Source organism: Aquarana catesbeiana, linkage group LG06 (genome assembly GCF_042186555.1).
Source record: "Aquarana catesbeiana isolate 2022-GZ linkage group LG06, ASM4218655v1, whole genome shotgun sequence".
Lineage (NCBI taxonomy): Eukaryota > Metazoa > Chordata > Amphibia > Anura > Ranidae > Aquarana > Aquarana catesbeiana.
Genome location: NC_133329.1, coordinates 385980881 through 386008205, shown reverse-complemented (window position 1 = coordinate 386008205; position 27325 = coordinate 385980881). Strand labels below are relative to the sequence as shown.

The 27325-nt window shown below is 42.3% G+C and overlaps 1 protein-coding gene across 3 annotated transcripts in view; it reads left to right on the top strand.

Moving 5' to 3' along the window:
- The window catches only part of ZRANB3 (zinc finger RANBP2-type containing 3), a 471114-nt gene that overhangs the window by 269471 nt on the left and 174318 nt on the right, over positions 1-27325 (top strand). For all 3 annotated transcript variants that reach the window (XM_073634288.1, XM_073634289.1, XM_073634290.1), the window contains 2 exons: positions 5675-5854; positions 24230-24382. In XM_073634288.1, coding sequence (XP_073490389.1) covers positions 5675-5854; positions 24230-24382 — 333 coding nt within the window. The remainder of the gene's footprint in view (positions 1-5674; positions 5855-24229; positions 24383-27325) is intronic.

The following is a 27325-nucleotide window of genomic DNA, read 5'->3' as shown; positions in this document are numbered from 1 at the left end:
GTCATCAAGGAGTACCAACAGGTCATGTTTTCAGGATTTCACTCAGATGAAACAGCTGTGGTAATTAATAGGACAGTGAAACTGATCAAATCACCTGTGCAAAATAACGGAGAGTCTGAAAACATGACCTGTTGGGGCGCTTTGAGGACTAGAGTTGAGAAGCACTGATTTAGAGGCAGGAAGAAAAACCCTCTGCCAGTGCATGCAAAAGCAGCAGAGGTTGGGCAGAAAAAAAACGCTTCACGCTTGAAAACGCATCTAAACATGACTAAAGGCATTGCACATTTAGGGCTTAAGCGTTAATTTGAAAAGTGAAATGGCCACATAATATGTACAATGAAGACCATTACATCATAAGATTGGCAAACGATACTGAAAAGAACATCAAAAGTGAAAAAATTATAGTCCTCTATAGGTATGTGACTTCATACGTAGATCATATCAATATACACGTGAAATCTTGAAATAAGAAGAATACCACCACCAACAATAGGGAGGCTTACCGGAACGTTTGAACCCAAAGAAACATACGTTCGATTGGGTCAACCAAGCTTGTGTGGTAAACAGCCGATAGGATTCTGTAGAAGTTGAGGGAAGATCTTGTGATGATCTGTAAACCGGTGTGTCCCTCAGGGATGGCGCCCAGGTTGCATGGCAGTTAGATTGGATAGGAAGGAACAAAAGAAGGCCACATAGTGTAATTCCGTATAAAATATAACAAATTTATTAAAAAGAAAGAAATACACTCACATGGGAATGGATAAAACAGCGCTGTGTAAGTAAAAATGGCGGCAGTGGGGTCCTATCCGACGCGTTTCGTCTCCTTGGACATCGTCTGGGGGGTCCCCCCACTGCAGCCGGCAAGGTTTATATAGGCAGTGTGACCACCACATTAAGAATCAACTCCCCAACTCCTTTTGTCTTCTTATGTTTCTTTGGGTTCAAACGTTCCGGTAAGCCTCCCTATTATTGGTGGTGGTATTCTTCTTATTTCAACATTTCACGTGTATATTGATATGATCTACGTATGAAGTCACATAGCTATAGAGGACTATAATTTTTTCACTTTTGATGTTCTTTTCAGTTTTTTGATATTGTTTGCCAATCTTATGATGTAATGGTCTTCATTGTACATATTATGTGGCCATTTCACTTTTCATATTAGCGTTACACTTTTTGGTTTTCTTTTCATGCACATATCCTACTGGCCGTGTTAGCTGCTTATTCTTTTGGGCAGCGCAGAATTATTTGTTATATTAATCGTTAATTTCAAAGGCCAAAATACATTATTATTCTGGCCAATTAAATGAATGCCCAAGTGCTTGACACCTGTAAACGTGCATAAACGCTTTTAAAAGCGTTAGACACTTTTACAAGTGTCAGGCCTTTTTTCTGCAAAAATGCTGCTGGCTTCTAGGAGAGTTTAAAAATGACCTGTGTGCATGAGGCCTTATACTCTGTAGGGGGGATGTACTAGAACAGGAGCATGCAAAATCTGATGCAGCTTTGCGTAGAAATCAATCAGCTTCCAGGTTATATTGTCAAAGCTTAATTAAACAAACTAAAGTTAGAAGCTGATTGGCTACCATGCACAGCTGCACCAGATTCTGAGTGCTCCAGTTTTAGTAAATCCCCCTCCCCCTGTATGTTGGCCTTTGTATTTATGGGTTGCTATGAGATTTAGTGATCTTTGGCTTTAGATTTTCTAGAGGCTAGAGGGTAGGCGCATAGCCTGGCTTTATATGGTATGGCTTTTTTTTTTTTTTTTTTAATCTTGATTTTATTTAACATTGTATAAGCACAAATCAAGGGTAAAGCAACAAAAAGAAATATGATAAAATAAAAAGGAAACTGTAACAATATAGGTATACAAAATATAATAATTCCAGGAGCCATCACTCGTACTATAGGTAACCATTATTATAGAGAAGCAGAGAGCTACCTCAGCACTATTAAACACAAGGGAACTCTCCTATGTCACGGACTTTCGGTCCCAGTGGACATATCTCCACTCTCAACAGACAGAGGAGCGGAGAGACTCATTCTTTGGGAAGTAAAGGAAAATGTGCGTAAAGCTCACAGACAAGTATTCTCTATTAACTTGAGCTATCATGTGACTGGACTCCTGTTCATACTCCAAGAATATAGTCGTAGCCCCCACACCTTGTTCACAGCTACTTAGATGTGGTACCTGATTAGTCGACATTGGTCAGCCAAGGCCAGTTGTTTAAATGAGGGGTCCAGCACTGCCAATAGAGCTATATCCATGCTGGAAGAAATTGAGGCTGATCCAGATATATGTTTCCTCCAATTTGCCCATATGGAATCAAACCTCTCTTGCTTGTCTTTACAAGTGGCAAGCCACTCCTCCGTCCTCCATAATCTCCCTCACCTTCCCCATTCATTCCACTTAACTCTGGACTCAAGAGCTTTTCCAATGAACCGGTATGAGGCCCTTAGCACTGAGAAGGTGACGGGAGAGCATTGTGTTTGTAGTGAGAGAGAGGCATATGGGGAACTGGAAGGAGAAAGTATTTCGAGGAGTTAGGAGGTGTATCCCAAGGCCATCCAGCACATGTTTACGTACCATTAGTGTGGCTCTCAATAGTGATGCTACCCAGTCTGAGTTTTCAGCGATAATGTGTTGTTTGCACAATGTATTTCATAATCTCCAATCATTATCAATAGGAAGTGATATGAATTTCTTCATTTTCACCATTAGTTGTAGTTTGCTATTCCTTTTTTTTTCTTTCCATAATTTCGCTACTAAGTGCTCATTGACAGTGCAGGTTTGCTTCCTCACTTAAATAAGCATGGAGGCAGATGTTCATGGCCATCTAGGATTTGCATAGTCCTTTAAAGCGCTATAAGCTTCAATTCTGTGTAAAGAGGGATTTGCATTTTCATCATGTTAAAAACACATTATCCAATTTAAATGAAAGTGGACGTTTTTGTAATTATTTTAAGTTTCAGATAGAATGGAGAAGGGTTAAAACCTTGGTTGAGTTGTATTTTTTTCTCTCGGTGTCCCTGTTGATATTATTAAACCATTAAATCCTATAAACGGTTATTATTCTATATTTGAGGTTTCTAATAACGAATGTTGAGTGTCTTCAATTCAACATTTTACTAATTTGCATGTCTTACCCCATCAGAGGTATTTAAAATCCAACTTGTATTTATTATGAAATCATATTACTTTTGTGTGTTGTTTCTTCATTTACACTTTTTATTTAGGCAGAGATGCAATATTGAGGTCCCTTTTCTGTTTCTCTTTTTTTTGCCAGAACTTACTAAAACTTCACTGTCTCTTTTATTATTTCCTAATTCTTTCTCTACCTTGTGGGGAAAGGAAGCAATTTTCAATTAACAAGGGATACCAAGGAAGCTGAGTGTATTTAGGAGAATGGAACTGAAAAAAAAAGATAATAGCTGAAGAATTAATAAGAACAATTTTAAATAACTCTGATGGGTAGACATGCAAATTAGTGGTGTATGTCAAATTTATTACACTAGACATTAAATAAGCAATTGACGATAATATCTTTCTAATAAAACAGGAAGTCCCACAAGTGGGTTTCCAGAAAAAAGCCTTAGATGGGTTCATATTTAACCATGCTACTACTAAAAATTCTTTATTTGCAGTTTGTGCCTTCCATGGAGGGGTTCTCCTCACTTCATGTTACTTCTGGTCTCCTGATCTTCACTGCTTCCAGTAGTCCATTGGTCTGAAGACTGATCACATGATGGACATTTCAGAAACTGTCAACACTGGGATGTCTTATTTTGGTGTTTTACTGCAACATCAAAATTGATCATGGGCCAGAACATAACCTAGATACTTGTTTTTTTTTTTTTTTATCCATTTTATAAATCCTGGCCTTACACAGCCTGTGGGCTGATCGTAAAAAGTAGTGGTAAATGACTAACGGATTCCTCCTTACTCCATCCATGCTAACAGCACAGTTGGCTGAAACTATGACAATTTAATTCCCGGAATCAACTGGTAATGACCCTAACCTCTGCATTCTTAAAAAGATTGGATGAAATATGAAGATGACGTTCTTTAAGGTCTTCTGTCAAGATTAGATGCACCATCTTTTGTGGAAATTTTTCTCATTCCGAAATCCTCAGTGAAAAATGTTCAATTCTTCTGCCATCATGCGCTCACTGAGCAGCGTAGAAGGGTTCGCAGTCAGTCCACATTTGCATTTATACTTTGGCTGCCCGCTTGCGTCATTGTGGACTTCTTCCTGCCCCTCCTTAAAACGCCTACGCTATTCAAAAACACTTGATTTCTTCATGGAATGTTCACCAAAAGCCCGTTGTAACAGAGCTTAAGATTCACTTGCGGCAATTTTCATGCAAATGTTGATGGTAATCTGCTGCTCCAGACTCCTGCCACTCATTTGCCGCCAAAAGCACCCGACAAAACTGTTAACTCCTCTACCACTTTGTAAAGAGTCAACTGGTCTGTGACAAAGGCGAGTGCATGTTAGAACGTGTCTGAACACGCTCGAGTGCGAACGGCTGTGTGACTCACCATAGTGCTACGCCGCGGACATTCCGGGAATTCAATTGTCACACCTCATACTGCTGTGGCTGTTATGGTCTGACCATCGGCCCGACCGGGTATTAACATACCCAATCTGATTGGATGCAGCTGCTTTACGTCCGAAAATTTCCTCTCTTTGTCTTTAAATGTATTTCAATTGAGGTGCTGGGTGGGAGGTGGTCAGAAGGGCCACCAACTGTATGGATGTTGGTTGGTTCCTCAGGAATCGGCTGAAATTCATACAGTGTATAGCCAGGTTTACCCAGAAAAACTGTGGCCAATCTCTTAGGCTTCATGTACACTACAGCTGCTAAACTTAAGTTGAGCTCCTAAACTCAACTCCATAAAAGGCTTTTAGGACTGTTTAGGAGCTGCTGTGGTTAGGGGATGTTCTACCTCCCTCAACTTCCCTCTCCTGAATGTGGAAGAATCGCGTTCAGGATAGGAACGTTTTTACCACCGCCCCCAAAATGGTAAAATTGTGCGATTTTGCCACGTTTTGCATTTTCCTGAGGCCGGCGGTCAAAGTAGACTTATGTACATCAAGAAGAGAAGAAAAGATTGATCGCATACTTGAATCCAAAAGATGCTGTAGAAATTTCTTTATTGTCATGAGCCAGACAAAATTGCAATGATGATCAGTTGACACGTTTCACACGAAAAGAACTGTGCTTGTTCGTTGTGAACAAGCACTGTTCTTTTCGTGTGAAACGCGTCAACTGATCATCATTGCAATTTTGTCTGGCTCGTGAAAATAAAGAAATTTCTACAGCATCTTTTGGATTCAAGTGTGCGATCAATCTTTTCTTCTCTTCTTGATATTGCCTACCGTGATCAGCCGGGATTAGCACCTTGGATCGGGTGTATCCATTTTTTGCCTGAAGCGGTGTGTGCACCCTTTTTCTGTTTCCTGAAAACTTGTGTACATGATGCCTAAGACTATTTTTTCTTTATTTTTTCTTTACAAAGTCTTTTTTAAGTTGCCGTGTTGTCTAGTATAACAAACCAAATGAGAACATCAGTGCATAATTAGGTTGTTGGTTTTGTTGTTTCTGAATTCATTATTATTCCATTATGTCCTTTGGAGACCACTGTGTTTGTTTAATTTTCTTGGTTCAGGGACTGACGTTCACAGCTGCCACTCACGTTGTTTTTGCTGAGCTCTACTGGGACCCCGGCCACATAAAACAAGCTGAAGATCGAGCCCACCGGATTGGACAGAGTAACTCTGTACATATTCATTATTTGATCGCCAAAGGGACCATGGACACACTGATGTGGGGGATGCTGAACAGAAAGGTAACAAGCGTCTAAAACAGCACAAAGAGGGAAAAGTTTGCAAGCTGTCTGTTTAATTTATTACCAGCAAAAGTTTGACACAGGAGGGGCCAAGTCAACATAAGTGTTCAAAGTAATCTCACCAGTGCTGAGTTTTTCTGCAAAAGTGGCCAAATTTAAACCTGTTTAAAAATGGTAAAGGAAAGCTTTCAAGTAAGATTAAACTACTAAAAATGATGTTGCCGCAAAGAAATTAAAGTGTTTCTAAACTGAAGAGCAAACGTTTTAAACATTGTAGCTTACTAGCCTTTCAATGTGGTGGTTGCTTTAGTTTTCTTTTTTACATTAAATAAATTTTTGACCGTAAAGAAAAACGTGTTGATACTGTCCGACATAATCACATAGTGTCCCTGTAACTTACTGTGCACTGTCCTGGAATCTTAACTACTTCCCGCCCGGCCTATAGCAGATTGTTGGGCGGTGGTTCAGTTATCCTGACTGAGCGTCATATGACGTCCAGCAGGATAACATGCCACCGCGCGCCCGTGGGGGCACGCATCACGGTGATCAGTGGAGCGGTGTCAATCTGACACACCGCTCCACCAATCTTGGTAAAGAGCCTCTGGCGGAGGCTCTTTACCACGTGATCAGCCGTGTCCTATCACGGCTGATCACAATGTCAATAGGAAGAGCCTTTGATCGGGTTTTCCTCACTCGCGTCTGACAGACGCGAGTAGAGGAGAGCCAATCGGCGGCTCTCCTGACAGGGGGGGTCTGCACTGAATGTTTATCAGCGCAGCCCCCCTCAGATGACCACACTGGACCACCAGGGACGCCAGTAGGACCACCAGGGAAGCTGGCAACATGTGGATGGCCAGGTATGTACCCCACGGCCATCCACATGTGCCCAGTCTGTGCCAATCAGTGCCCACAAATGGGCACTGATTGGCAGCATTATATTTAAGTGATGCCCAGCAATGCCATCCATTAGTGTCATCAGTGCCACCAATCAGTGTCATCAGTGCCATCAATCAGTGTCATCAGTGCCACCCATCAGTGTCCATCGGTGACACCTGTCAGTGCCCATCCGTGCCCACCTATTAGTGCCCATCAGTGCCACCCATAAATACCCATCAATGCCTCCTATGAGTGCCCATCAGTGCCACCTATGAGTGCCCATCAGTGCCGCATACCAGTGCCACCTATCAGTGCCCATCAGTGCCACCTGTCAGTGCCCATCAGTGCCCGTCAGTGCCACCTCATTGGTGCCCATCAGTGCCGCCATATCAGTGCCCGTCAGTGCCGCCATATCAGTGCCCGTCAGTGCCGCCATATCAGTGCCCGTCAGTGCAGCCATATCAGTGTCCGTCAGTGCAGCCATATCAGTGTCCGTCATTGAAGAAGAAAACATACTTACAAAAATTTAGTAATTTTTCTTTTTTTATTTGTTACGCAAATAAAAACCACAGAGGTGATCAAATACCACCAAAAGAAAGCTTTATTTGTGGGAACAAAATGATAAAAAATTTGTTTGGGTACAGTGTTGCATGACCGCGCAATTGTCATTCAAATTGCGACAGCGCTGAAAGCTGAAAATTGGCCTGAGCGGGAAGGTGTCGAAGTGCCTGGTATTGAAGTGGTTAAAGAATGTAACCAGCCTTCCCAGTTATCTTCTATGAACTGCAGAACACATCCCCTCTATGTGACCTGTTGTCACCCTAGGACAAGAAGTGTGGAATTGGCAGAATTACTAGTTAAAAAGCTGGGAAAAGGTAATTAATGCAGCCCCCAAATTTTAGGACTGGTAGGCTTCAGAATACAGTTTTTTTTTTCAGTGTTTTCTTTTTTTTTTGTGTTTTAATACTTACCCGGCCCACTACCTGCACTGCTGATCTTCACTCTCTTTTCGAGCAATGGCTATAGAAGGATCTTCAGCATTATATACTTCTGTGTAAATCGGGTGCTTTGTTCTCTACTGACCTGTGGTTCCTTTTACTGGCCCCTAAATCACGGCTGTGTCTTGTACTGACAATGGGGCCAGCAGACAGAATCACAGAGAGGCCAGGCATCTGACACTCTAGAACATATTGGATGCAGATTTTTATTGAGAAAGCCTGACTCTTCGAGAGAATGAATATCCTGGGGTGGATGGCAAGATGGGTAACTATTAGTTAAAACCAGTAACAGATTGACTTTAAAGTGATATTAAACCCAAAAGCAGACATTAAGTTTAGTTTTCTTTTTTCAGGCTTTCTCTCCTTTATTTTCACTTGGTGATCAAACCAGTAAGTCTATTTTTTAAATGAACAAGCTTTCCTGCAATAGTAGGGGTCACAGGGTTAAGGCAAACCATTTATCACTGACAGGGGTGCTTACAATGGTCAGCTTTTATTTATGTAAAAACTTTAACCCAAAAGAAAAAGCTGTTGCTTAATTCTTGTGAGATCAATCCAGAGCACCACTACGATCAGAAAACATAAGTCTCTTGTTAGATGTTCTTACCCCCAAAAGTAAAGAAGTGTAATCGTGCTCAGCGACCAAAAGCCTCAACACGCCATCTAGGCTGCTTCTCCATCTTGCTCTACCAATGGCACTCACGAATATTGATGTGGGTAAATATCCAGTTAAAATGGGGAAAAAAAGAGGATGTTTTGAAAGCACATAGAAATCTCAATGCCCATTGTAGACGTCCTCTGTGACGAAACGTAGGAAGGAGTTAGCGTTGACGTCGTCATGCCCACCAGTCAAGAGCGGCGCAGCCATCTTTACATGCTTGCTTTCTGTTTTACTTTGTGAGTACCTCCTTGGTTTTGAGGGTTTTTACACTAATGAGCTTTTCTCCTTATTTTAATTGGATATTTACTCGCATGTCATCGGTGGGGCTAGCTGGAGGATCAGATGGCACATTGAGGCTTAACTTTTTAACTATTAGACCTCTTTTACTTTTGGGGGTCAGAACATCTGGTAAGAGGCGTATGTTTTCTGGTGGTGGTGATGCACTGCTTTGATTTCACAAGAAAGAATACACACAGTTGGACTCTGACTTTTATTCACATGTTTGTTGAATTAAGTGTATTGAATTTAAAGGGACAGAGCAACATTCTTTATTCACACTTCCTTTTTTTTTAAGCCTGTCAGTTGCAAGTATAGTGGGACTTTAAATAGCAGTAAAACTGGCGTTGCCATTGGACCCGCAAGTAGTGTGCACCTCGTCGAAGGCAATGCTCCCATGCAATGGAGGACTATGCACAAAGACAACATGGGGCCGATTTCTCTGCTGAAACAGAGTTGCTAGGCTGCTTATACATCTGTGATACAGCAACGCTGCTGGCGTTAGAGGGTGTGCTATTGCTGGATCATAGTACTTGATTAAAGTGCTACTTTCCTGATCGTACAGTAACTGGACACAGATTTCTTTAATCCCTTCAACTGGGTTATATGCAGCTACCTTCTGGGGATTTGACACAGTGAAAAAAAAAAAAAGCCGCAGGGACGTTCTTCTTTATGACTCCTTGCACTCTCAACAAGTCTCGTTTTGCTAATATCCCCAGGAGATAGGCCGCCTTTTTTTGCTGAGAGAGGCTTACCTTCTCACTAGGATTTTTAACTTTTTTCCTTTCTGCGCAGCCCAGATCTCCCTCTTTGGATGCTGGACAGTGACCAGGAAGCTCCTCCTGGAAGTGCAGGGCACAGTACAGTGGTGATGCACCTATCCTGGGTAGTGGCCTACAGGTGTGGTGCAGAGGCCTACCCCTTCCTACTCCACTACAGCAGTATTTCACAAGTACCACTCTTGGGGACAACTTTAAGCAGAGGTGGCAGATCAGAAATACAGGGATAAGCTTCCTCAGCCTTTTGCTCCCTGGGAGGTGTCAGCACTGTAGGGCCAGGGGCCAGTTACCCTATCCTCAGATAGTCACGCTTTTTGTGATTTAATGCTTTCCTCAGGTAATTCTGCTGGGCTGCAAGTTATGTCAGCTTCATCCTTTTTTAAGGAGAAATTTTCTGCCACAATGTGAGACTTCAAGGACTGGATTTCAGACTTGGGCAGCATGAGTCCCACATGCCACTTATGCCTCCACCTTAGTTCAGTCTTGGATTTTGGTGTTATTTTTTTCACCTGAGAGCATTTTCAGTGGTATATCCTGCCATTTTTTTTTTTTTTTTTGCCCTCATAGCTCCCGTGAAGGATAATCCTGTTTAAAGACTGGGTAGATTACAGCTTAGTGACACTTTTTTTTTTTTTAAGCCATTTTCCCCCTAGCAGGTAATGGAAAATTCTTATTAGGGATGCCAGTTTTGCGTGCTGGGGTGCAGGGTACAAAGTCTTCGGAAGAAGCTCATCTTCCTATCAACGTTTTTGAACTCGAGCAATTCAGTTGTCCATTCAACGCTGGACTTCTCTTCTGAGAGGACACCTGGTGAGCATCAACTCAGTCAATACCGCAGCCATGGCCCTCATCAGTCATCAAGGGGGCAGAAAGAGCTGGACTGCTCAAAAGGAAGCTTACTCGAAATTATGTGAACCCTTATCTTGTAAAACAACCCATTCAGCTTTATAAGTGATCATGTGACCTCTGTTCCTAGCTGCATTAGGAGCTTAGAGAGCTGGGGGTGGATAAACAGAAGGACACTGATCTGCCCAGTGAATATCTGTGCAAGGTGGCGTGTCAGCACGAGTCTGACTACTTAGAGAACAGGCAGGGTGTGCTCCCAGGACAGCCAGAAACTGACCACCCTGGTATGGATGTGCTTTCCTGCCTAGCATGGTCAATTTGAAATAGGAAAGCAGTGTACTGGCAGGTTTGCCAGGTATTGCACACAAAAGGGAGCAATGCAAAGAGAACAGGATACTTTTTAACACTAGTACATGGTACAACAGACACATATCAGGTATATGAAATGTCGGGGTAACATTCTTTCATCCTCTCATGGGCAGAATTTCATGTCCTGGCCAGAGTCCGATGTACACATACCAGGCGTAGGAAGCTGGCAGGTGGACTTTCTCAGTCATCAGCGTCTGGACCCTGAAGAATAGACCCTCCATCTGGGGGTTTCTCAAAACCTTTACCACAGGGAAAGTTGGGGACGCTGGACATGGATCTTTTGTTGTCCAGATTCAACAACAATCTGGAAAGGTTTTGCGACAGGTCCAGGAATCCTTGGTACCAAATTGATTCGGGAAGACCTGGTATTCTCAGACTCCGGGTGGATGCTTTGTGAGCTTCTCTGCATCGTTTGGATCTCCAGGCCCAAAGACCAGTGGTCCATCCTGCTTCTGGGCCACTGGTTTTGACGACATAGCTGTTTAAGCCACAATTCCGAGGAACAGGGTTTTCTCAGATTTTGTTATACTTATGGCCCGTACACACGATCCGAATATCGTACGACCGATCGTACGACCGTTTTCGCTTAATAGTCGCAAGTAGAAATTTAATAGCTAAAATAAAGTCACGAAAATTCTCGTACGACAGACAAAAAAAACGGAAGTGATGTCATGTGTTGTAATGTATTTGTATTGTATTTTTGGATGACAACTATACTGACTAAACGAAAATCGCACGATTTGGAATCATGCGACGAAAATTTTCGGGTATGTCCGATCGATTAATATTGGATGAACAGTCGTGATCGGCTCTCGAAAGTAGTGTACACACGATCCGAATATCGTACGATCCTTCCTCGGACGATCATTTTCGTACGATATTCGGATCGTGTGTACGGCCCATTAGCCTTTTTAAAGGCTAGGAAGTTAACTTCTCGCAAGGCCAACCATCATGCCTTACCTCTGTACTCTCTACTTTACACTTTCTAGTTAAGGACCCTCTTTTGTTATGACCTCCCTATTGCTTGCTAGAGTGGTTAGTATTATTGCCTGGCAGCACTGTAGTCCTCAGTTTGAGTCCTGGTCAATAAATAAGAAGTGCTTAAAATAAAGTCCAATGCCAAGTGCCATAAAAAGTGCCAAAACATGTGCTATAAGTCTTAAATACAAGTCAATATTACATCAACAAAATACTGCGCTTGTGTACAAGTGGTCAAAACATATGAAAAAGCTGCAACATAACAATTGTGAGATAAAAACAAAACAAAATAGTAGAAAAGGGACAAATATGTTGCGCTAAATAAATAACAAAAACAAAATTCCAAAAATAATTACTTGTTCAAAAAGTGAAAAAACATTTAAGTCTCTATAGTCCAGAACCACAATGGCTTATGAATAGTCAAGGATAGATGAAACAAACGATAAATACATCATGAGGTGCGTGATATAGATCCAGTAGACAATCCTCCACCATGTGACACGCCACCGACGCAAAGGTTAAGATGTACTCTTACCCCAGAGTGTGGACCCTCTGATTATGGAAGGTCACAAGAGCCTTGATGTACCCACCATTGAGGTTAACCAGGGGAGACAACAGCCGAAGAAAACCAACCCGCATACAGCTCCTATTACTTTGGTCTCAGGTCACCCGGATGTTCCATCTTGCTGAGACACACTGCCAGAATTTGATTACTTTTCTCGCAGTGTAGTTTTCATGTAATAAAAAGGCAAGGTAACAGTAATAACTTACTGTGCAGGTTGTGACCTCCTGACTGTGTAATACTAAATGTTTTTTCACTTTTTTAACCAGGAATTTTTTTTTTGAATTTTGTTTTTATTTATTTAGTGCAACATATTTGTCCCTTTTCCTCTTAAATACAAGTGACTAGTGCTTCGTGGCAATCCACTTCAATGCTTCAATCTGTGCTTAGTCACCCCCGTCCCCTTCTGGGACCCAACTCGCCAAAAGATGTCCTCCTGAGTTTACACTGAGGTAGGTCAATATGTGCTCTATCACAGCCTGGCTGTGTATGTCGATATCCCATTGATCACTGCTCACATATACTCGATGCTCATAAAGGAGGAAACCAGAGAGATGTATATCTCATAGCATATCACTTTTTATTAAAACCATAAATAAGCAAAATAATCACGCTCACATAGAATAGTGCCCTGAGCGGACACCCAGAATCATCTGCCAATCCTGGTACTAGGAGCGATGCTGCTCCGATTCACATAAGAGCCAGCGTGCGTTCCATAAGAGCAATGTGGCGTAAAACCAGAAGTCCCCGCCCCTAATCGTTTCGTCAAATATGGGACGTCATCAGGAGATGGCTGCTGCTTTACTATACACCTCAACATATAAAGTGTATTGAGTTCCCAAGGAGAAAAGTGGTATATCAATATGAATTAAATTAATTAGAAATTAACCTCTATAGAAACGATAGTACCCGCACAAGGAGTCAATCCACATGAAGCTTTATGAAAACGTTGTGAATGCTTGCTGTACATATTGCTCTACAGACTAACCTTTCCGTGCCACAGCCATATCTTAAAAATGTTTACAAAAAACTGCAAAGGAATAGAGGTTGTCGTGGAGCACATCGGCTTATAAAACGTAGAAAGGTGCTCATTGTACCTCCAGGACATGAATTGAATCAGTTCCCCTCCTCTGCTAACAAAAGGGATACAATTTGAAGCATGGTTATTAAATATTAACAAAACACTCTGTGTTGTGTTCCTCAGCTTTCACGTTGCATAAAAACCCTTTTTATATGTTTTTTCCTTCTTCTTTTTCAAGGTCAAAATCCAAAAAAAAAAAAAAAGGAAAAATCTTCATCTTCTTTCCTCCCAATAGATTCACTGATATTAAAAAAAAGAAAAAAAAAAAAAACAGGCTCAAAAAAGCCCTGAGTTTTAATGAAGACTGAGTCACACACAAGATGTCATCTTTTCATAGCCTTACACCCACTCCGGATCTTCTCACTGCTTCAATTAATTTGGTGGCTCTGTCATTCAATGTAGAGGAGACAATGGGATGGGTGGGGGGGTTGACTGGTGAATAGAAGAGCCCACTGTACCACAATCACATTCTTACACATTTTAAAAAAACCTACATATATATATATATATATATATATATATATATATATATATATATATATATATATATATATATATATAAAATTATATAATATATATATATATATAATTATATAATATATATGTAGTAGGTGTCAAGGTGGTTGTGTGTTTTACTCTAGAGGTTGAAATGATGACACCTGTTGTTATATAGCACCGGTGCACCAAGAACTGGTTCCACTTTGTCTACAACAAATGAATGCTTGGTCTATGCTAATTAGACCAAGTAACATATCTCATCCGAACCTGTCAGTTGACATTGTAAATGCGAAATTCAGTCTTGGATTGGCCATGTTTAATAATTCCGTGGTGCATCAAGACAGAGCAGTGTTGAGAGCTCTGTCTCCATGCCGCTCTTTGCAATAGCAACATTTTCCACTGCCATACAGTCAGCAGCAGGAGCACGATATTTTTTTTTTAAGGGAACTGCTGTATATTTTTTTCCTCTTTTTGCTTCTATGTATAGTAGAGCTGCACGATTAATCGTTAAAAAAAAAAAAAAAAATCATGATCTCGATTCAACACCCCCCCCTCACGATCTTAATGCGGCATTTCCACGATTCTATGTAACAAGTGTAGAGCCATTCTCTGCTCAGAGCTATCAAAAAAAAAAAAAAAAAAGCAGAAAATTGTTTATGAACATTTCTCAGGCTGAGAGAGCTATAAACATTGTAACATTTAGTTTTTTTTTTTCAAAGGTCTGTAAACAAGGATAGTTTAACCACTTAAAGACCAAGCCATTTTCTGACACTTGTTGCTTACAAGTTAAAATCAGTATTTTTTTTGCAAGAAAATGACTTAGAACCGCCAAACTATATATATATATATATATATATATATATATATATATATATATATATATTTTTTTTTTTTTAGCAGGGACCCTAGCGAATAAAATAGCAGTTGTTGCAATATTTTATGTCGCACTGTATTTGTGCAGAGGTCTCAAACGCAATTGTTTGGGAAAAACTACACTTTAGTGAATAAAAAAAAAAAAAAAAACCTAAACAGTAAAGTTAGCCCAATTTTTTTGTGTAATGTGAAAAATGATGTTATGCCGTGAGAATCGTGATCTTCTAAGCAAAAGAAAATCATGATTCTCATTTTAGCTAGAATTGTGCAGCTCTAATGTATAGCTTTGATTTACACTTGTGAGGACCACCGGGCACTCAGCTTTGGGTGCCTCCATCAAGATATAGCTTCCTCCACTCTGGAATCAGGTATTATATCGGAATATTGCACCCAAGATCTAGACAACACTAGCTTAAGTGCAAACTGGAACTGACTTTATTGAAAAACTCACCCAGAATATATAACACAGAAAATCAGGTAAGAGCCTGATCGCATTATGCAAGCTGTAAATAGCACGATTATCTTGGTTAAGGAACAGACAACATAAACAGAAATCTAATTAACAACTAATCACCTAAAAAAACGTAGGTGACTCAGTGCCCACAAAGAACATTCAGCACCTGTTCCCCAGTAAGAAGACCTAGGGCTATCCAAATCTCTAAAAGGATTTGCAGACAGACAGAAACAATAGGTGACTCAATTAACAATGTGAATTCACACCTAGGAGGCACACAATTGGGAAATGATACCTAGAGAGCAAGACCCCTTAATAAACAGACTATAGCAGGAGAATCTAGCATCAGGTTGTTTTGGGCTGATTATATTTACATCTGCTGTGAAAGTCACAGTCTAACAAGAAGTGAAGCTGGTTTGGGCAGAAATGCCCCAAATCTGTATCCAGGTCCTAGGTTCCCAGAGTCTGTGTTTCTGGGAGACATTTTATTTTTTTTTATTTCTATTTATTTCAGTTACTTATATAGCACCGTCAATTTACGCATTTACATATACATTGTACATTCACATCAGTCCCTACCATCAAGGAGCTTACAATCTAATGTCCCTAACTCACATTCATACATACTAGGGACAATTTAGACAGGATCCAATTAACCTACCAGCATGTCTTTGGAGTGTGGGAGGAAACCGGAGTACCCGGAGGAAACCCACACAGGCACAGGGAGAACATGCAAACTCCAGGCAGGTAGTGTCGTGGTTGGGATTCGAACCAGTGATCCTTCTTACTGCTAGGCGAAAGTGCTATCCACTACACCGAGACATGGACCCAAACCTGAAGCAAGACTGCTCCAAAGGGTCCATCGGGCACACCTCTCCCAAGAATAGAGCCCCCTCAAAAGCCCGGACCCATAGTCAGAAGCTACCCTGCAGTCCCCTCCAAAAGCCTCTGTCCCGGTTGCGTCTGCCACAACATCGATCAGCCATAACCTTATGATCACTTACAGGATAAGTGAATAACAATAAATTGGTTGTAAACCTCAGACATTAAATATGAACAAAGCATATCCCTCTCTAGTTTGTACTTGTCTCAATTAAGAGCACTACGTGTCATTTCTGTCTGCTGTCTTATCCCTCTGTTGTCAGAAGTAATTCATGCTGATAAGTTTTCCTGACACCAAGAGCAAAATGGTGACATAGGGACCTCCATGTGGTTGATAGCCTCAGCTCTGTTCCTGTGTGGAGGGGGGTGTATCCCTTCCCTCCAATCAGCTATCCGACCTCTACTCACTGAGTTCTGTGGAGTGTAACTTCAGCTATCTGCCCCCCTTTTCAGAATTCTCAGACAAGCTTTTTGAATGAATGTGGAGAAGAGAGGGCAACAGGTATAACTTATGTAATAGGATTTGTTTCATCTCTGTATATCACCTTAGACCAGTCACTTCACTGGGTGTATGTAAGGGTTTACAACCACTTTATCTCAATACAATGGCATCTGAAAGTCAGTGGAATATATTAGGCAGCAATAAAACATGTTCTTCCTGAAGTTGGTGTGCTGAAAACAGAAAAAATGGGTAATGCAGTTATAGCAATGCTATCTAGTATGTGCCCATACTGTCCACAGCCAAAAGCACCTACAATGGGCATGTGAACATCAGAATTGGATTATGTGGACAGCCAGGGGTGTGTCACTTACCTGGGGAAAAGATGGCACCAGGGTGCAGTATTGGAATAAGACAACCCGGCAGAGGCAGTGTGATGCTTTGGGAAATGTTCTGCTGAGAAACCGTGTATCCTGCCATTCGTGTGGATGTTACTTTGACACAAGCAGCCTACCTAAACATTGGTGACATCCCTTCATGACAGCAGCATTCCTTGATGGCAGTGGCCTCTTTCAGAAGGGCAATGTACCCTGCCACGCTGCAAAAATGGTTCAGGAATGGTTTGAGGAACAAAACAACGAGCTTTAGGTGTTGACTTGGCCTACAAATTCTCCAGATCTCAATCCAATCCAGCATCTGTGCTGGAAAAACAAGTCTGATCCATGGAGGCCCCCACCTTGCAACTTACAGGATCTGCTATTGACGACTTGGTGCCAGATACCACAGACGTCTAGTGGAGTCACAGCAATCTTTTTTTTTACCAATACATACAGTAAACCTACAGTAAATAAAAAGACCACAACCTCAATGTGTAAGGCTGCTTTCACACTGGGGCGGTAGGGGGCGTCGGCGGTAAAACAGCGCTATTTTTAGCGCTGTTTTACCGCGGTATTTGGCCGCTAGCGGTGCGGTTTTAACCCCTCGCTAGCGGCCGAAAAAGGGTTAAAACCACTCATATAGCGCGGCTATAGCCGCGGTATTGCCGCGGTATAGCCGCGCTGTCCCATTGATTTCAATGGGCAGGAGCGGTTTAGGAGCAGTGAATACACCGCTCCTTCACCGCTCCAAAGATGCGGCTTGCAGGAGATTTTTTCTTCTCCTGCCAGCGCACCGCTTCAGTGTGAAAGCCCTCGGGCTTTCACACTGAACAAACAGCAGCGGCTGTTTTGGGTCGATTTGCAGGCGGTATTTTTAGCGCAATAACGCCTGCAAACCGCCCCAGTGTGAAAGGGGTCTAAGAAATAGGACACTTCCAAAAATAAGTCTTTATTACAGAAACCATTGCGTATAAAGATGTCAACATTTAAATGAAATTAAGACTTGGAGAGCAGCAGGGTCTTGGGAGTCTCTGCACCCCGTGTGGCTTTTTTTTTTTTTTTCTTTTGTATTCCCGGTGGACACCGGTTATTAAGAATAAAGAAAGAACTGAAATGACCCAGGGGGCCTTGCTGAAGAAGTAGAGCAATAAGAGAAGAGAAGAAGAGGGGAAGGGAAAGGGAGAAAGTCGCATCAGTCTGATCTGCGGGAAAAGGGATGTTTGCTTTATTTGTGTTACCAAGAAACAAAAATGACTGAGCCACTTGTTCTGTATTACATTTATAAGTGGGTACCAGCAAGCGCTTCTTCTAGTTTCCATATATTATGCCCTTATTTACTGATAGAACTAAATGCTAACTGTGCATCCCTCTAATTGTAGCAATAAGAAATGACCCCATCTGCCCTGGACAAATTCAAAAAACACAATTAACAATTTCAAGTAGTCACTTTTTTTTCTTAAAGCTGAACTTTAGTCAAGCAGCTAAATACATACAGTGCCTTGCAAAAGTATTCACCCCCTTGACATTTTTCGGGTTTTGTTGCCTCACAACCTGGAATTAACATGGATTGTTTGAGGATTTGCATCATTTAATTTACAGAACATGCCCACAACTTTGAACATGTTTTTTTTTTTTATTGTGAAGCAAACAACAAATAGGACAAAATAACAGAAAAAGTCAATGTGCATAACTATTCACCCCTCTAAAGTCAATACTTTGTAGAGCCACCTTTTGCGGCTATCACAGCTCCAAGTCGCTTTGGATAAGTCTCTATGAGCTTGCCACATCTTACCACTGCGATTTTTGCCGATTCCTCCTTACAAATCTGCTCCAGCTCCTTCAAGTTGGATTGTTTGCGCTTGTGAACAGCAATCTTTAAGTCTGACCACAGATTTTCTATTGGATTGAGGTCTGGGCTTTGACTAGGCCATTCCATCACATTTACATGTTTCCCCATAAACCACTCAAGTGTTGTTTAGCAGTGTGTTTGGGGTCATTGTCCTGCTGGAAGGTGAACCTCCGTCCTAGCCTCAAATCACACACAGAGTGGTACAGGTTTTGCTCTACTATATCCCTGTATTTAGCACCATCCATCTTTCCCTCAACTCTGACCAGTTTCCCAGTCCTGACTGCTGAAAAACATCCCCACAGCATGATGCTGCCACCACCGTGTTTCACAGTGGGGATGGTGTTCTTTGGGTGATGTGATGTGTTGGGTTTGCCCCAGACATGGCGTTTTCTTTAATGGCCAAAAAGTTCAATTTTAGTCTCATCAGACCAGAGCACCTTCCTCCATACATTTGGGAGTCTCCCACTTGCCTTTTCACAAACTCAAAACTTGCCATTTTGTTTTTTGCTGAAAGTAATGGCTTTCTTCTGGCCCCTCTGCCACAAAGCCCAACAATATGGAGCGTACAGCTTATTGTCGTCCTATGTACAGATACTCCAGTCTCTGCAGTGGAACTCTGCAGCTCTTCCAGGGTTACCTAAGGGCCCTTTCTCACTGGGGCGGTTTGCAGGCACTATTGCGCTAATAATAGCACCTGCAAACTGACCCAAAAGTGCTGCTGCTTTGTCTCCAGTGTGAAAGCCGCGAGGGCTTTCACACTGGAGTCGTGCGCTGGCAGGACGGGAAAAAAAGTCCTGCCAGCAGCATCTTTGGAGCGGGGAAGGAGCGGTGTATACACCGCTCCTTCCCCGCTCCTGCCCATTGAAATCAATGGGACAGCGTGGCTATACCGCCGGCAAAGCGCCTCTGCAGAGGCGCTTCGCGGTGGTTTTTTAACCTCCCCGCTAGCGGTCGAATACTGACTGTAAAGCGTCGCTAACAATATCGGCGCTTTACCGCCGACCCCGCCCCAGTGTGAAAGGGGCCTCAGGTCTTTGTGCTGCCTCTCTGATTAATGCCCTCCTTGCCCGGTCCGTGAGTTTTGGTGTGCGGCCGTCTCTTGGCAGGTTTGCTGTTGTGCCATGTTCTTTCCATTTGGTTATGATAGATTTGATGGTGCTCCTAGGGATCATCAAAGATTTGGATATTTTTTATAACCTAACCCTGACTTGTACTTCTCAACAACATTGTCGCACATACGCACATGCCAATTATCAGTTTTTTTATTTCTGAAAAATAGTTTTATGTATATATTTTTCTAATTTTACTTCACCAACTTAGACTATTGTGTTCTGATCCATCACATATAATTCAGTTTAAAAAAACATTGAACTAAAGGCTGTAATGTAACAAAATAGGTAAAAAGCCAAGGGGGTGAATACTTTTGCAAGGCACTGTAAATGAAATGCATACTGACTAATGACATGCTGCTTGCACTGCGCAGAGCTGTATGCCTTCTTGTGCTACCTTTTGCCCCCCCTCAGTCTGAGCTCTGCTGTACATGGGGATTTTAGAAGGTTGGCACAAGATCAGATTCCGGTATTTATACTACTTGCCATTTTTAAAATAAACAGTTTTCTAATAATTACTCTGGAGTTTTGCCTTAGGCTGCTTTCACACTGTAGCACAGCTTATTTCATACTGCAATGCTTCTAAAATATACTATGTTTTAAACAGTGTTTTTTTATATGCGTTGCATTTCCGTGCATATTGGTAAATAGCCAGTTGTTAGGGACTTCGTCAGGTGCCAGATCCTTAACTGGCTATTCGTTGGTTGTTAAGGATGGTAGGTAGTTGCTAAAGTGATTGTAAAGTCTTGTTTTTTGTTTTTTTTTATTCTAATAAAAATAACAAACATGTTATACTTACCTGCCCTGTTGCAGTGGATTTGCGGGGTAAGGTCAGATTGGATACACAGGAGCTGCAAGACTTTCTAGTGCTGACCATCAAGGGGGCTGGAGGCTGTGCACATATTTTCCCCCTGCGACCCCAAAATTGCACCCAGTAACAAACCGTAGCTCCCTTTTTGGTGCGTTTTTCCCAGTGACTCCAATGGAAAGTGCATCTTTGGTGGTCTTTTTAAATGCGCACCAAACATGCAGCATGCAGGGCTTTTCAAACCACAGTGCAGCGATGTGAAACGTCTCATAAGCTTTAAAGGGATATAATTTTGATGAGCTCCTGTCCCGCTGGAAAGTTGCGTTACAGCATAACAAAAGCACGTTGGTGGGAAAGGAGTCTTAGTGTGAATCGTATGTTTTCTGCCTATTATGAGACTGGCAGGACCCAGCACTGTTAAACAAAAGTTAAAATAAATATACCGTATTTATCGGCATATAACACGCACAGGCGTATAATGCGCACATTCATTTTAAGAGGGAAATTTCAGGAAAAAAAAACTTAAATTTTAAATTAGGAACAAAGCAGAAGCAAAAGAAGGGTCAGTGCCCATCTGCAGCCTCACCATTGCCATCAATGCAGCCTGATCAATGCCCATCTGCAGCCTCACAAGTGCCATCAGTACAGCCTCGCCATTGCCATCAATGCAGCAGCCTTGCCATTGCCTTCAATGCAGCAGCCTCACCATTGCCTTCAATGCAGCAGCTTCACCATTGCCATCATTGCAGCCTGATCGATGCCCATCTACAGCAAGAGGGGACAGGGAGGGGGGCGGGATGAGTGCCGACAGATTACATGCAGTGAGAATCCTATGATAGACAGAACAGTGGTCCAATGGTGGCCCAGGAAACGGGACTTCCTATTACAGAGGCCACCAAGTAAACAGGAGATTCTCACTGCATGCAATCTTACGGCGCTCGTCCCGCCCCGCTCCCTGTGCCCTCCGAGGCAGCTAAAATATAAATATTGGCGTATAACACGCACATGCTATTTGCACCCGATTTTCATGGTGAAAAAGTGAGTGTTATACGCCAATAAATACAGTATATATACATACACACAGTCATGCCCAAAATATTGGCACCCCTGCGTTTCTGTCAGATAATGCACCAATTCACGCAAAAATTTGTTGCAATTATAAATGTTTAGGCATTCTAGTGTTTACTGTATTTCTTTTGTTTATATTGATATGACACAAAAAAAGTAAAGAAAAAATAAAGACATTCCACGCAAAACTCCAAAAAGTTAACTGGACAAAATTATTAGCACCTTCTCAAAATTGTAAGAAATAATTGCATTCCAAGTTTGTGACGCTTCTGTAGTTTGAAATTAAACTCACCTGTATCAATTAACAGGTGCCGACAATATAGAAATCACACCGGCAACCCGTTAAAATGGTGAACAATTGACTCTTTTCTGTTGTTTTTCTCTGTGTGCCACACGGAGTATAGAGAAGAGAAAGAGCAGCAAAGAACAAAAATAAAACAAAAGTTGTGGAAAAGCATGGACAATCTTAAGATTTCAAGTCCATCTCCAGAGATCTTAATGTTCCTATGTCCACTGCGCACAACCTTGTCAAGAAGTTTACAGCCCATGGCACTGTAGCTCATCTCCTTGGACGTGGACGAAAGAGAAAAATTGATCAAAGATAAAGAATCTCAATCAACTTCTAGACAAATTCAAGCTGACCTTCAGGCACCGGGTACAACTGTGTCAGCTTGCACTATACGTCGCAATCTGAATGAAAAGGAACGCTATGGTTGGAGACCCAGGAGGACCCCACTGCTGACACAGACATCAAAAAGCCAGAATGGCGTTTGCCAAAATTTACCTGAGGAAGTCCAAATCCTTTTGGGAGAATGTGCTGTGGACAGACGAAACAAAAGAAATGAGGCCTTTAAAGAAAGAACACAATCCCTACAGTGAAACGTGGTGGAGGTTCACTGATATTTTGGGGTTGCTTTGCTGCTTCAGGCACTGGATGTCTTGACTGTGTGCATGGCATTATGAAATCTGAAGACTACCAAAGAATTCTGGGAAACCAGGGACCAGTGTCAGAAAATTGGGTCTGCATCAGAGGTCATGGGTCTTACAGCAGGACAATGACCCAAAGCCCACGTCAAATAGCACCCAGCAGTGGAGAGTAATAAACTGGCCAGCATATGAGTCCAGATCTACTGTAAATTCTATAGAGCACCTTTGGAGAGATCTCAAAATAGCTGTTGGGAAAGGTAACCCAATCTGGAGCAGTAGGCGAAAGAGCTTTCCAAAATTCCAGTAAAGAGGTGTAAGAAACTCATTGACGGTTACAGGAAGCAATTGATTTCAGTTATTTTTTTTCCAAAGGGTGTGCTACTAAATTGAGGCTATTTTTGAAGTTTTGCATGGAATGTGTCAAATTTACCTTTTTGTTGGTGTGTCATACCGGTACAAACAAAAGAAAAAACATGAGAATCCCTAAACATTTGTAATTGCAACAATTTTCTGGGTGAATTGGTGCATAATCTGACATATGAAGGGGTGCCAATATTTTTGGTCATGACTGTGTGTATGTATCTGTATGTGTCACAGTTTTTTAGATGTCAACATGATTTATTATCCTGTTTATAGCTGTATACAGTAATACCTCGGATTGCGAGTAACGCGGTTTACGAGCGTTTCGCAATACAAGCTATTTTTTTTTTTTTTTTAATTCTGACTTGATTTGCGAGTCGCAAGCCAAGCAGGATTCAAGCCTCTGGGGTGTGCAGTACTACATGTGGTCAGAGGTACGGGGGTGCCGGTGATGCTTGGTGACACTCAGGAACTAAGTGTCTCCGAGCGGTCTCCCAGCATCAACGACACCCCCGCACCTCTGGCCACATGCGGTACTGCATACAACAGCAGTGGCACTGGGAAGCATTATCTGATTTTTCATTGATTCCTATGGGGAAACTCGCTTTGATATACGAGTGCTTTGGATTACAAGCATGCTTCTGGAACGATTAATGCTCGTAATCCAAGGTACTACTGTATAACGGATATTGTGTGTGCTGATCACATATGGCTGGTACTGCATTGCTTTTTTACCTTGTCTGGATGAGCACCCTGTTTATTAATATTTGAGATAGCAGTTCATGATTTATGTTAAAAAAAACAAGACTAAAAAAAATTGCTCTGTGTTGCCTTTCATTGTATGTGATCATTTATATCTGGTAAAAGAACAAAATGCCACAGTGAGGTAACAGCCAATAGCAAATTTGGGTAAAATTATAGGTGTTGATCCATTAAACATCTAGGTTCAGTAATTTCTTATCCCCCTTATATCTTTGTGATTCCGCTGGACAGGCATCAGTGCAGTATGTTCAGGTGTGGCCCTCTTTTCTCCTCCTGTAACATGCTAAAAATATAAGCTTTAAAAATCCAAAAGGAAGAGCGAGGCCTCCTCATCAAAGGTGTTGGCGGGCACATGAGACGGAGAGTTTAGATGCAGAGATTACACCGTTGTTTTTTTTGAGACATAGAATGCGCCAAGAAATGATCCAGGCTGTGCTAGTACATTCCAAACCTATTGATTTTGTTGACTTTGGTGAGGGAGTATCTTATGATGCTACATATATTTTTGCATCCCTTTGATAAATGTTTTTTTTACTTCTTCAGGCAAAAGTTACAGGTAGCACGCTAAATGGGAAGAAGGAAAACCTCCAGGCTGAAGAGGATGACAAGGAAAAGTGGGACTTCTTAAGTTTTGCCAAGTCGTGGACCCCGAATGAAGAACTGGATGACCTAAAAGATCAGATACTTTTTACGCATGTAAGAAACCAAGTTTAATCATTACAGGATGGATGTGGTTTTCTAGCTTTCATATTGGCTTCTTAAAGTAGGTGTCCTGGAGTATTGTGTGTGGCTTACAAAAACTTTGTTAGGGAGTATATTGTTTTCAGTTAGGTTACTTTACTTACCCTTTAGAGATAGAAACATGGCTTTGCTACAGTCGTAGCACAGTTAAGCAGGAAGCAGAATATGCATATTTGCTTAACAAATATGGCTGCCCCATGCGCATATACAGTATAGTAACAAGCAAAGAAATAAGATCAAAAGAACATAAAATTATTTAAAGCGGAGTTCCACACAAAAATGGAACTTCCGCTTTTCGGAACCCCACCCCCCCCCCCCCCTCCGGTGTCACATTTGGCAGGGGGGAGGGGGGTGCAGATACCCGTCTAAGACAGGTATTTGCACCCACTTCCGGCATAGACTCCCATGGGAGTCTATGCCTCTTCCCGTCCCCACCGCGCTGTCTGCTGGGAACACACAGCTCCCAGGAGAGAGCGGGGACCACTTGGGACGCGCAGGGCGACTCGCGCATGCGCAGTAGGGAACCGGGAAGTGAAGCCGCAACGCTTCACTTCCTGATTCCCTCACCTAGGATGGCAGCTGCCGAGAACCGAGCGGGTTCTCGGCGTCCATTGCCGACATCGCTGGACCCCGGGACAGGTAAGTGGCCATGTATTAAAAGTCAGCAGCTGCAGTATTTGTAGCTGCTGGCTTTTAATATTTTTTTTTTTTTGGCGGTGTGGGTGAACCCCCGCTTTAAGTAAAGATGTCCCCAGGCCAATCAAAGGATATGCAGTACCCTCTTTCTCACTGGATCTTCTTCCAGCACTGGGTGGTCCTTAATGCAGAGAGTTGTGGTGAGGTGATAATGTTGGTGCCTCTGTCTGCTCTGAATGTGAGTGCATGGTGCTGTGGTAATGCCCTATTAAGTGGCCCTTCCATGACACCCTGCACTCACAGGATGGCCTCAGAGGTTCTTCGCTCACCTCCCCCCCACCCCCTCGCTTACCTTATGGTCTGTTGCTTCTCCATTACTTACCCGCTCAGAGGATCCAGCATTGTCCCGCTGAGATCTTCTGGTTCTCTGCCACCTCTCGGTCCCAAGCCGCCATATTGCTTATGATGACATCAAGAGGCTTGCCGAATTCCTGATTCAGCCAGCACACCTCCTGATGATGCAGCCCTATGAATGAAGTGCTATGCCTCATGGGATATGTGACTGCCCTATTCAAGGGGAGGAGGGGTCGATAGGACGACAGTGTTTGCTGAGGGTGAAGATCTGCTTTAGGGATAATAGACTAAGGGCTGAAAATAGGAAGGTTCTACATTAGTGCATATTCCTATCACAGAGAAAGGAACAGGGATAATGAGCTTTTTATGTACCAAGACACTACTACAAATATTGTTAAAAGTTTTGTTAATATCACTATTAAAAAAATAATAAATTATACAGTTAAAAAATTTACTGGTATACAGAGGGTAAAATAAATATTGAACACGTCACCATTTTTCTAGGTAAATATATTTATATAGGTGCTATTGAGATTAAATTTTCACCACATGTCCGTAACAACCCATGCAATCCATATATTCAAAGACACCAAAACAAATAAGTTCAGAAATTAAGTTTTGTGAAACTAGATGGACTAACACAAGGAAAAAGTATTGAACGCGCTAAGTGAAATTTTTTTAATGCTTCGTACAAAATTCTTTGTTGGTAATGAGAGCTTCAAGACGCCTCCTGTATGGAGAAATTAGTCGAATGTATTGCTCATGTGTGATTTTGGCCCATTCTTCTACACAGTCCTTAAAGTGGAGTTCCGCCGAAAAAAAAATTAGAAGTCTGCAGCTACAAAAATTGTAGCTGCTGACTTTTAATAATTGCACACTCACCTGTTCCACGGTCCAGCGATGCGGTCGTACGAAGCCCCGCCCCTCTCCCCCTCCCCTCCGAGGTACCGGCATTCTTACTGTGGGTGCCCGGCTGTGGCTTCACAGCTGGGCACGCACTGCGCATGCGCGAGCCGCGCTGCACGCTATGAATGGCCGGGCAATCTTCTGGGACCTGTGGCGTGTCCCAGAAGATTGCAGGGAGGCGTATTCCTTCCCGTGCCGCGGACCCCCGGGAGTTAGTGGGAGCTGGATGCCTCTAAAAAGAGGGTATCCGCTCCCCCCCCCCCCCCCCCCCCCCCCAAAAAAAAAAGATATGCCAAATGTGGCATGTCAGGGGGTCACCTGCACTTAAAGCGGAAGTTCCATTTTTGGGTGGCATTCCGCTTTAAATCTTGAAGGTTCTGTGGGCCTTTTAGATGAACTCTGATCTTTAGTTCTTTACATAGATTTTCTATTGGATTGAAGTCAGGTGATTGGCTGGGCCATTCTAGCAACTTTATTTTCTTTCTTTGATACCAATTTAGAGTTTCCTTGGCTTTGTGTTTGGGATCATTGCCTTGCTGAAATGTCCACCCTTGTTTCATCTTCATCACCCTGGTAGATGGCAGCAAATCTTTAACAAGAATGCCTTGGTGCATTTTTCTATTCATCCAGTCTACAGCTCTCTGCTCACGGAGCTCTGAAAACTGAGCGATCAGCGGTGTTCGATCGCTCAGTTCTCAGTGTAGAGGCGCCGGGGGACAGATGCAGCATCGGACCGATGCTGCATCCACCTAGGTAAGTATGATTCCTAAAAAAAAAAAAAAAAATTCTAGATTTCTTTTAAACAAGCTTCAACATGCTTTTTCTTCAGCAACGGCATCTTGTGTGGTGAGCGTGCATACACAGGCCATGGCAGTTCAGTGCATTACTTATTGTTTCCTTTTGAAAAAGGTCTTTCTGAAGCTCTTCACAAGTGGCCCTTGGCTCTTGGACAGCTCTGATTCTTTATATTCCTCTGTCAGAAATCTTTTAAGGGGTTTATGG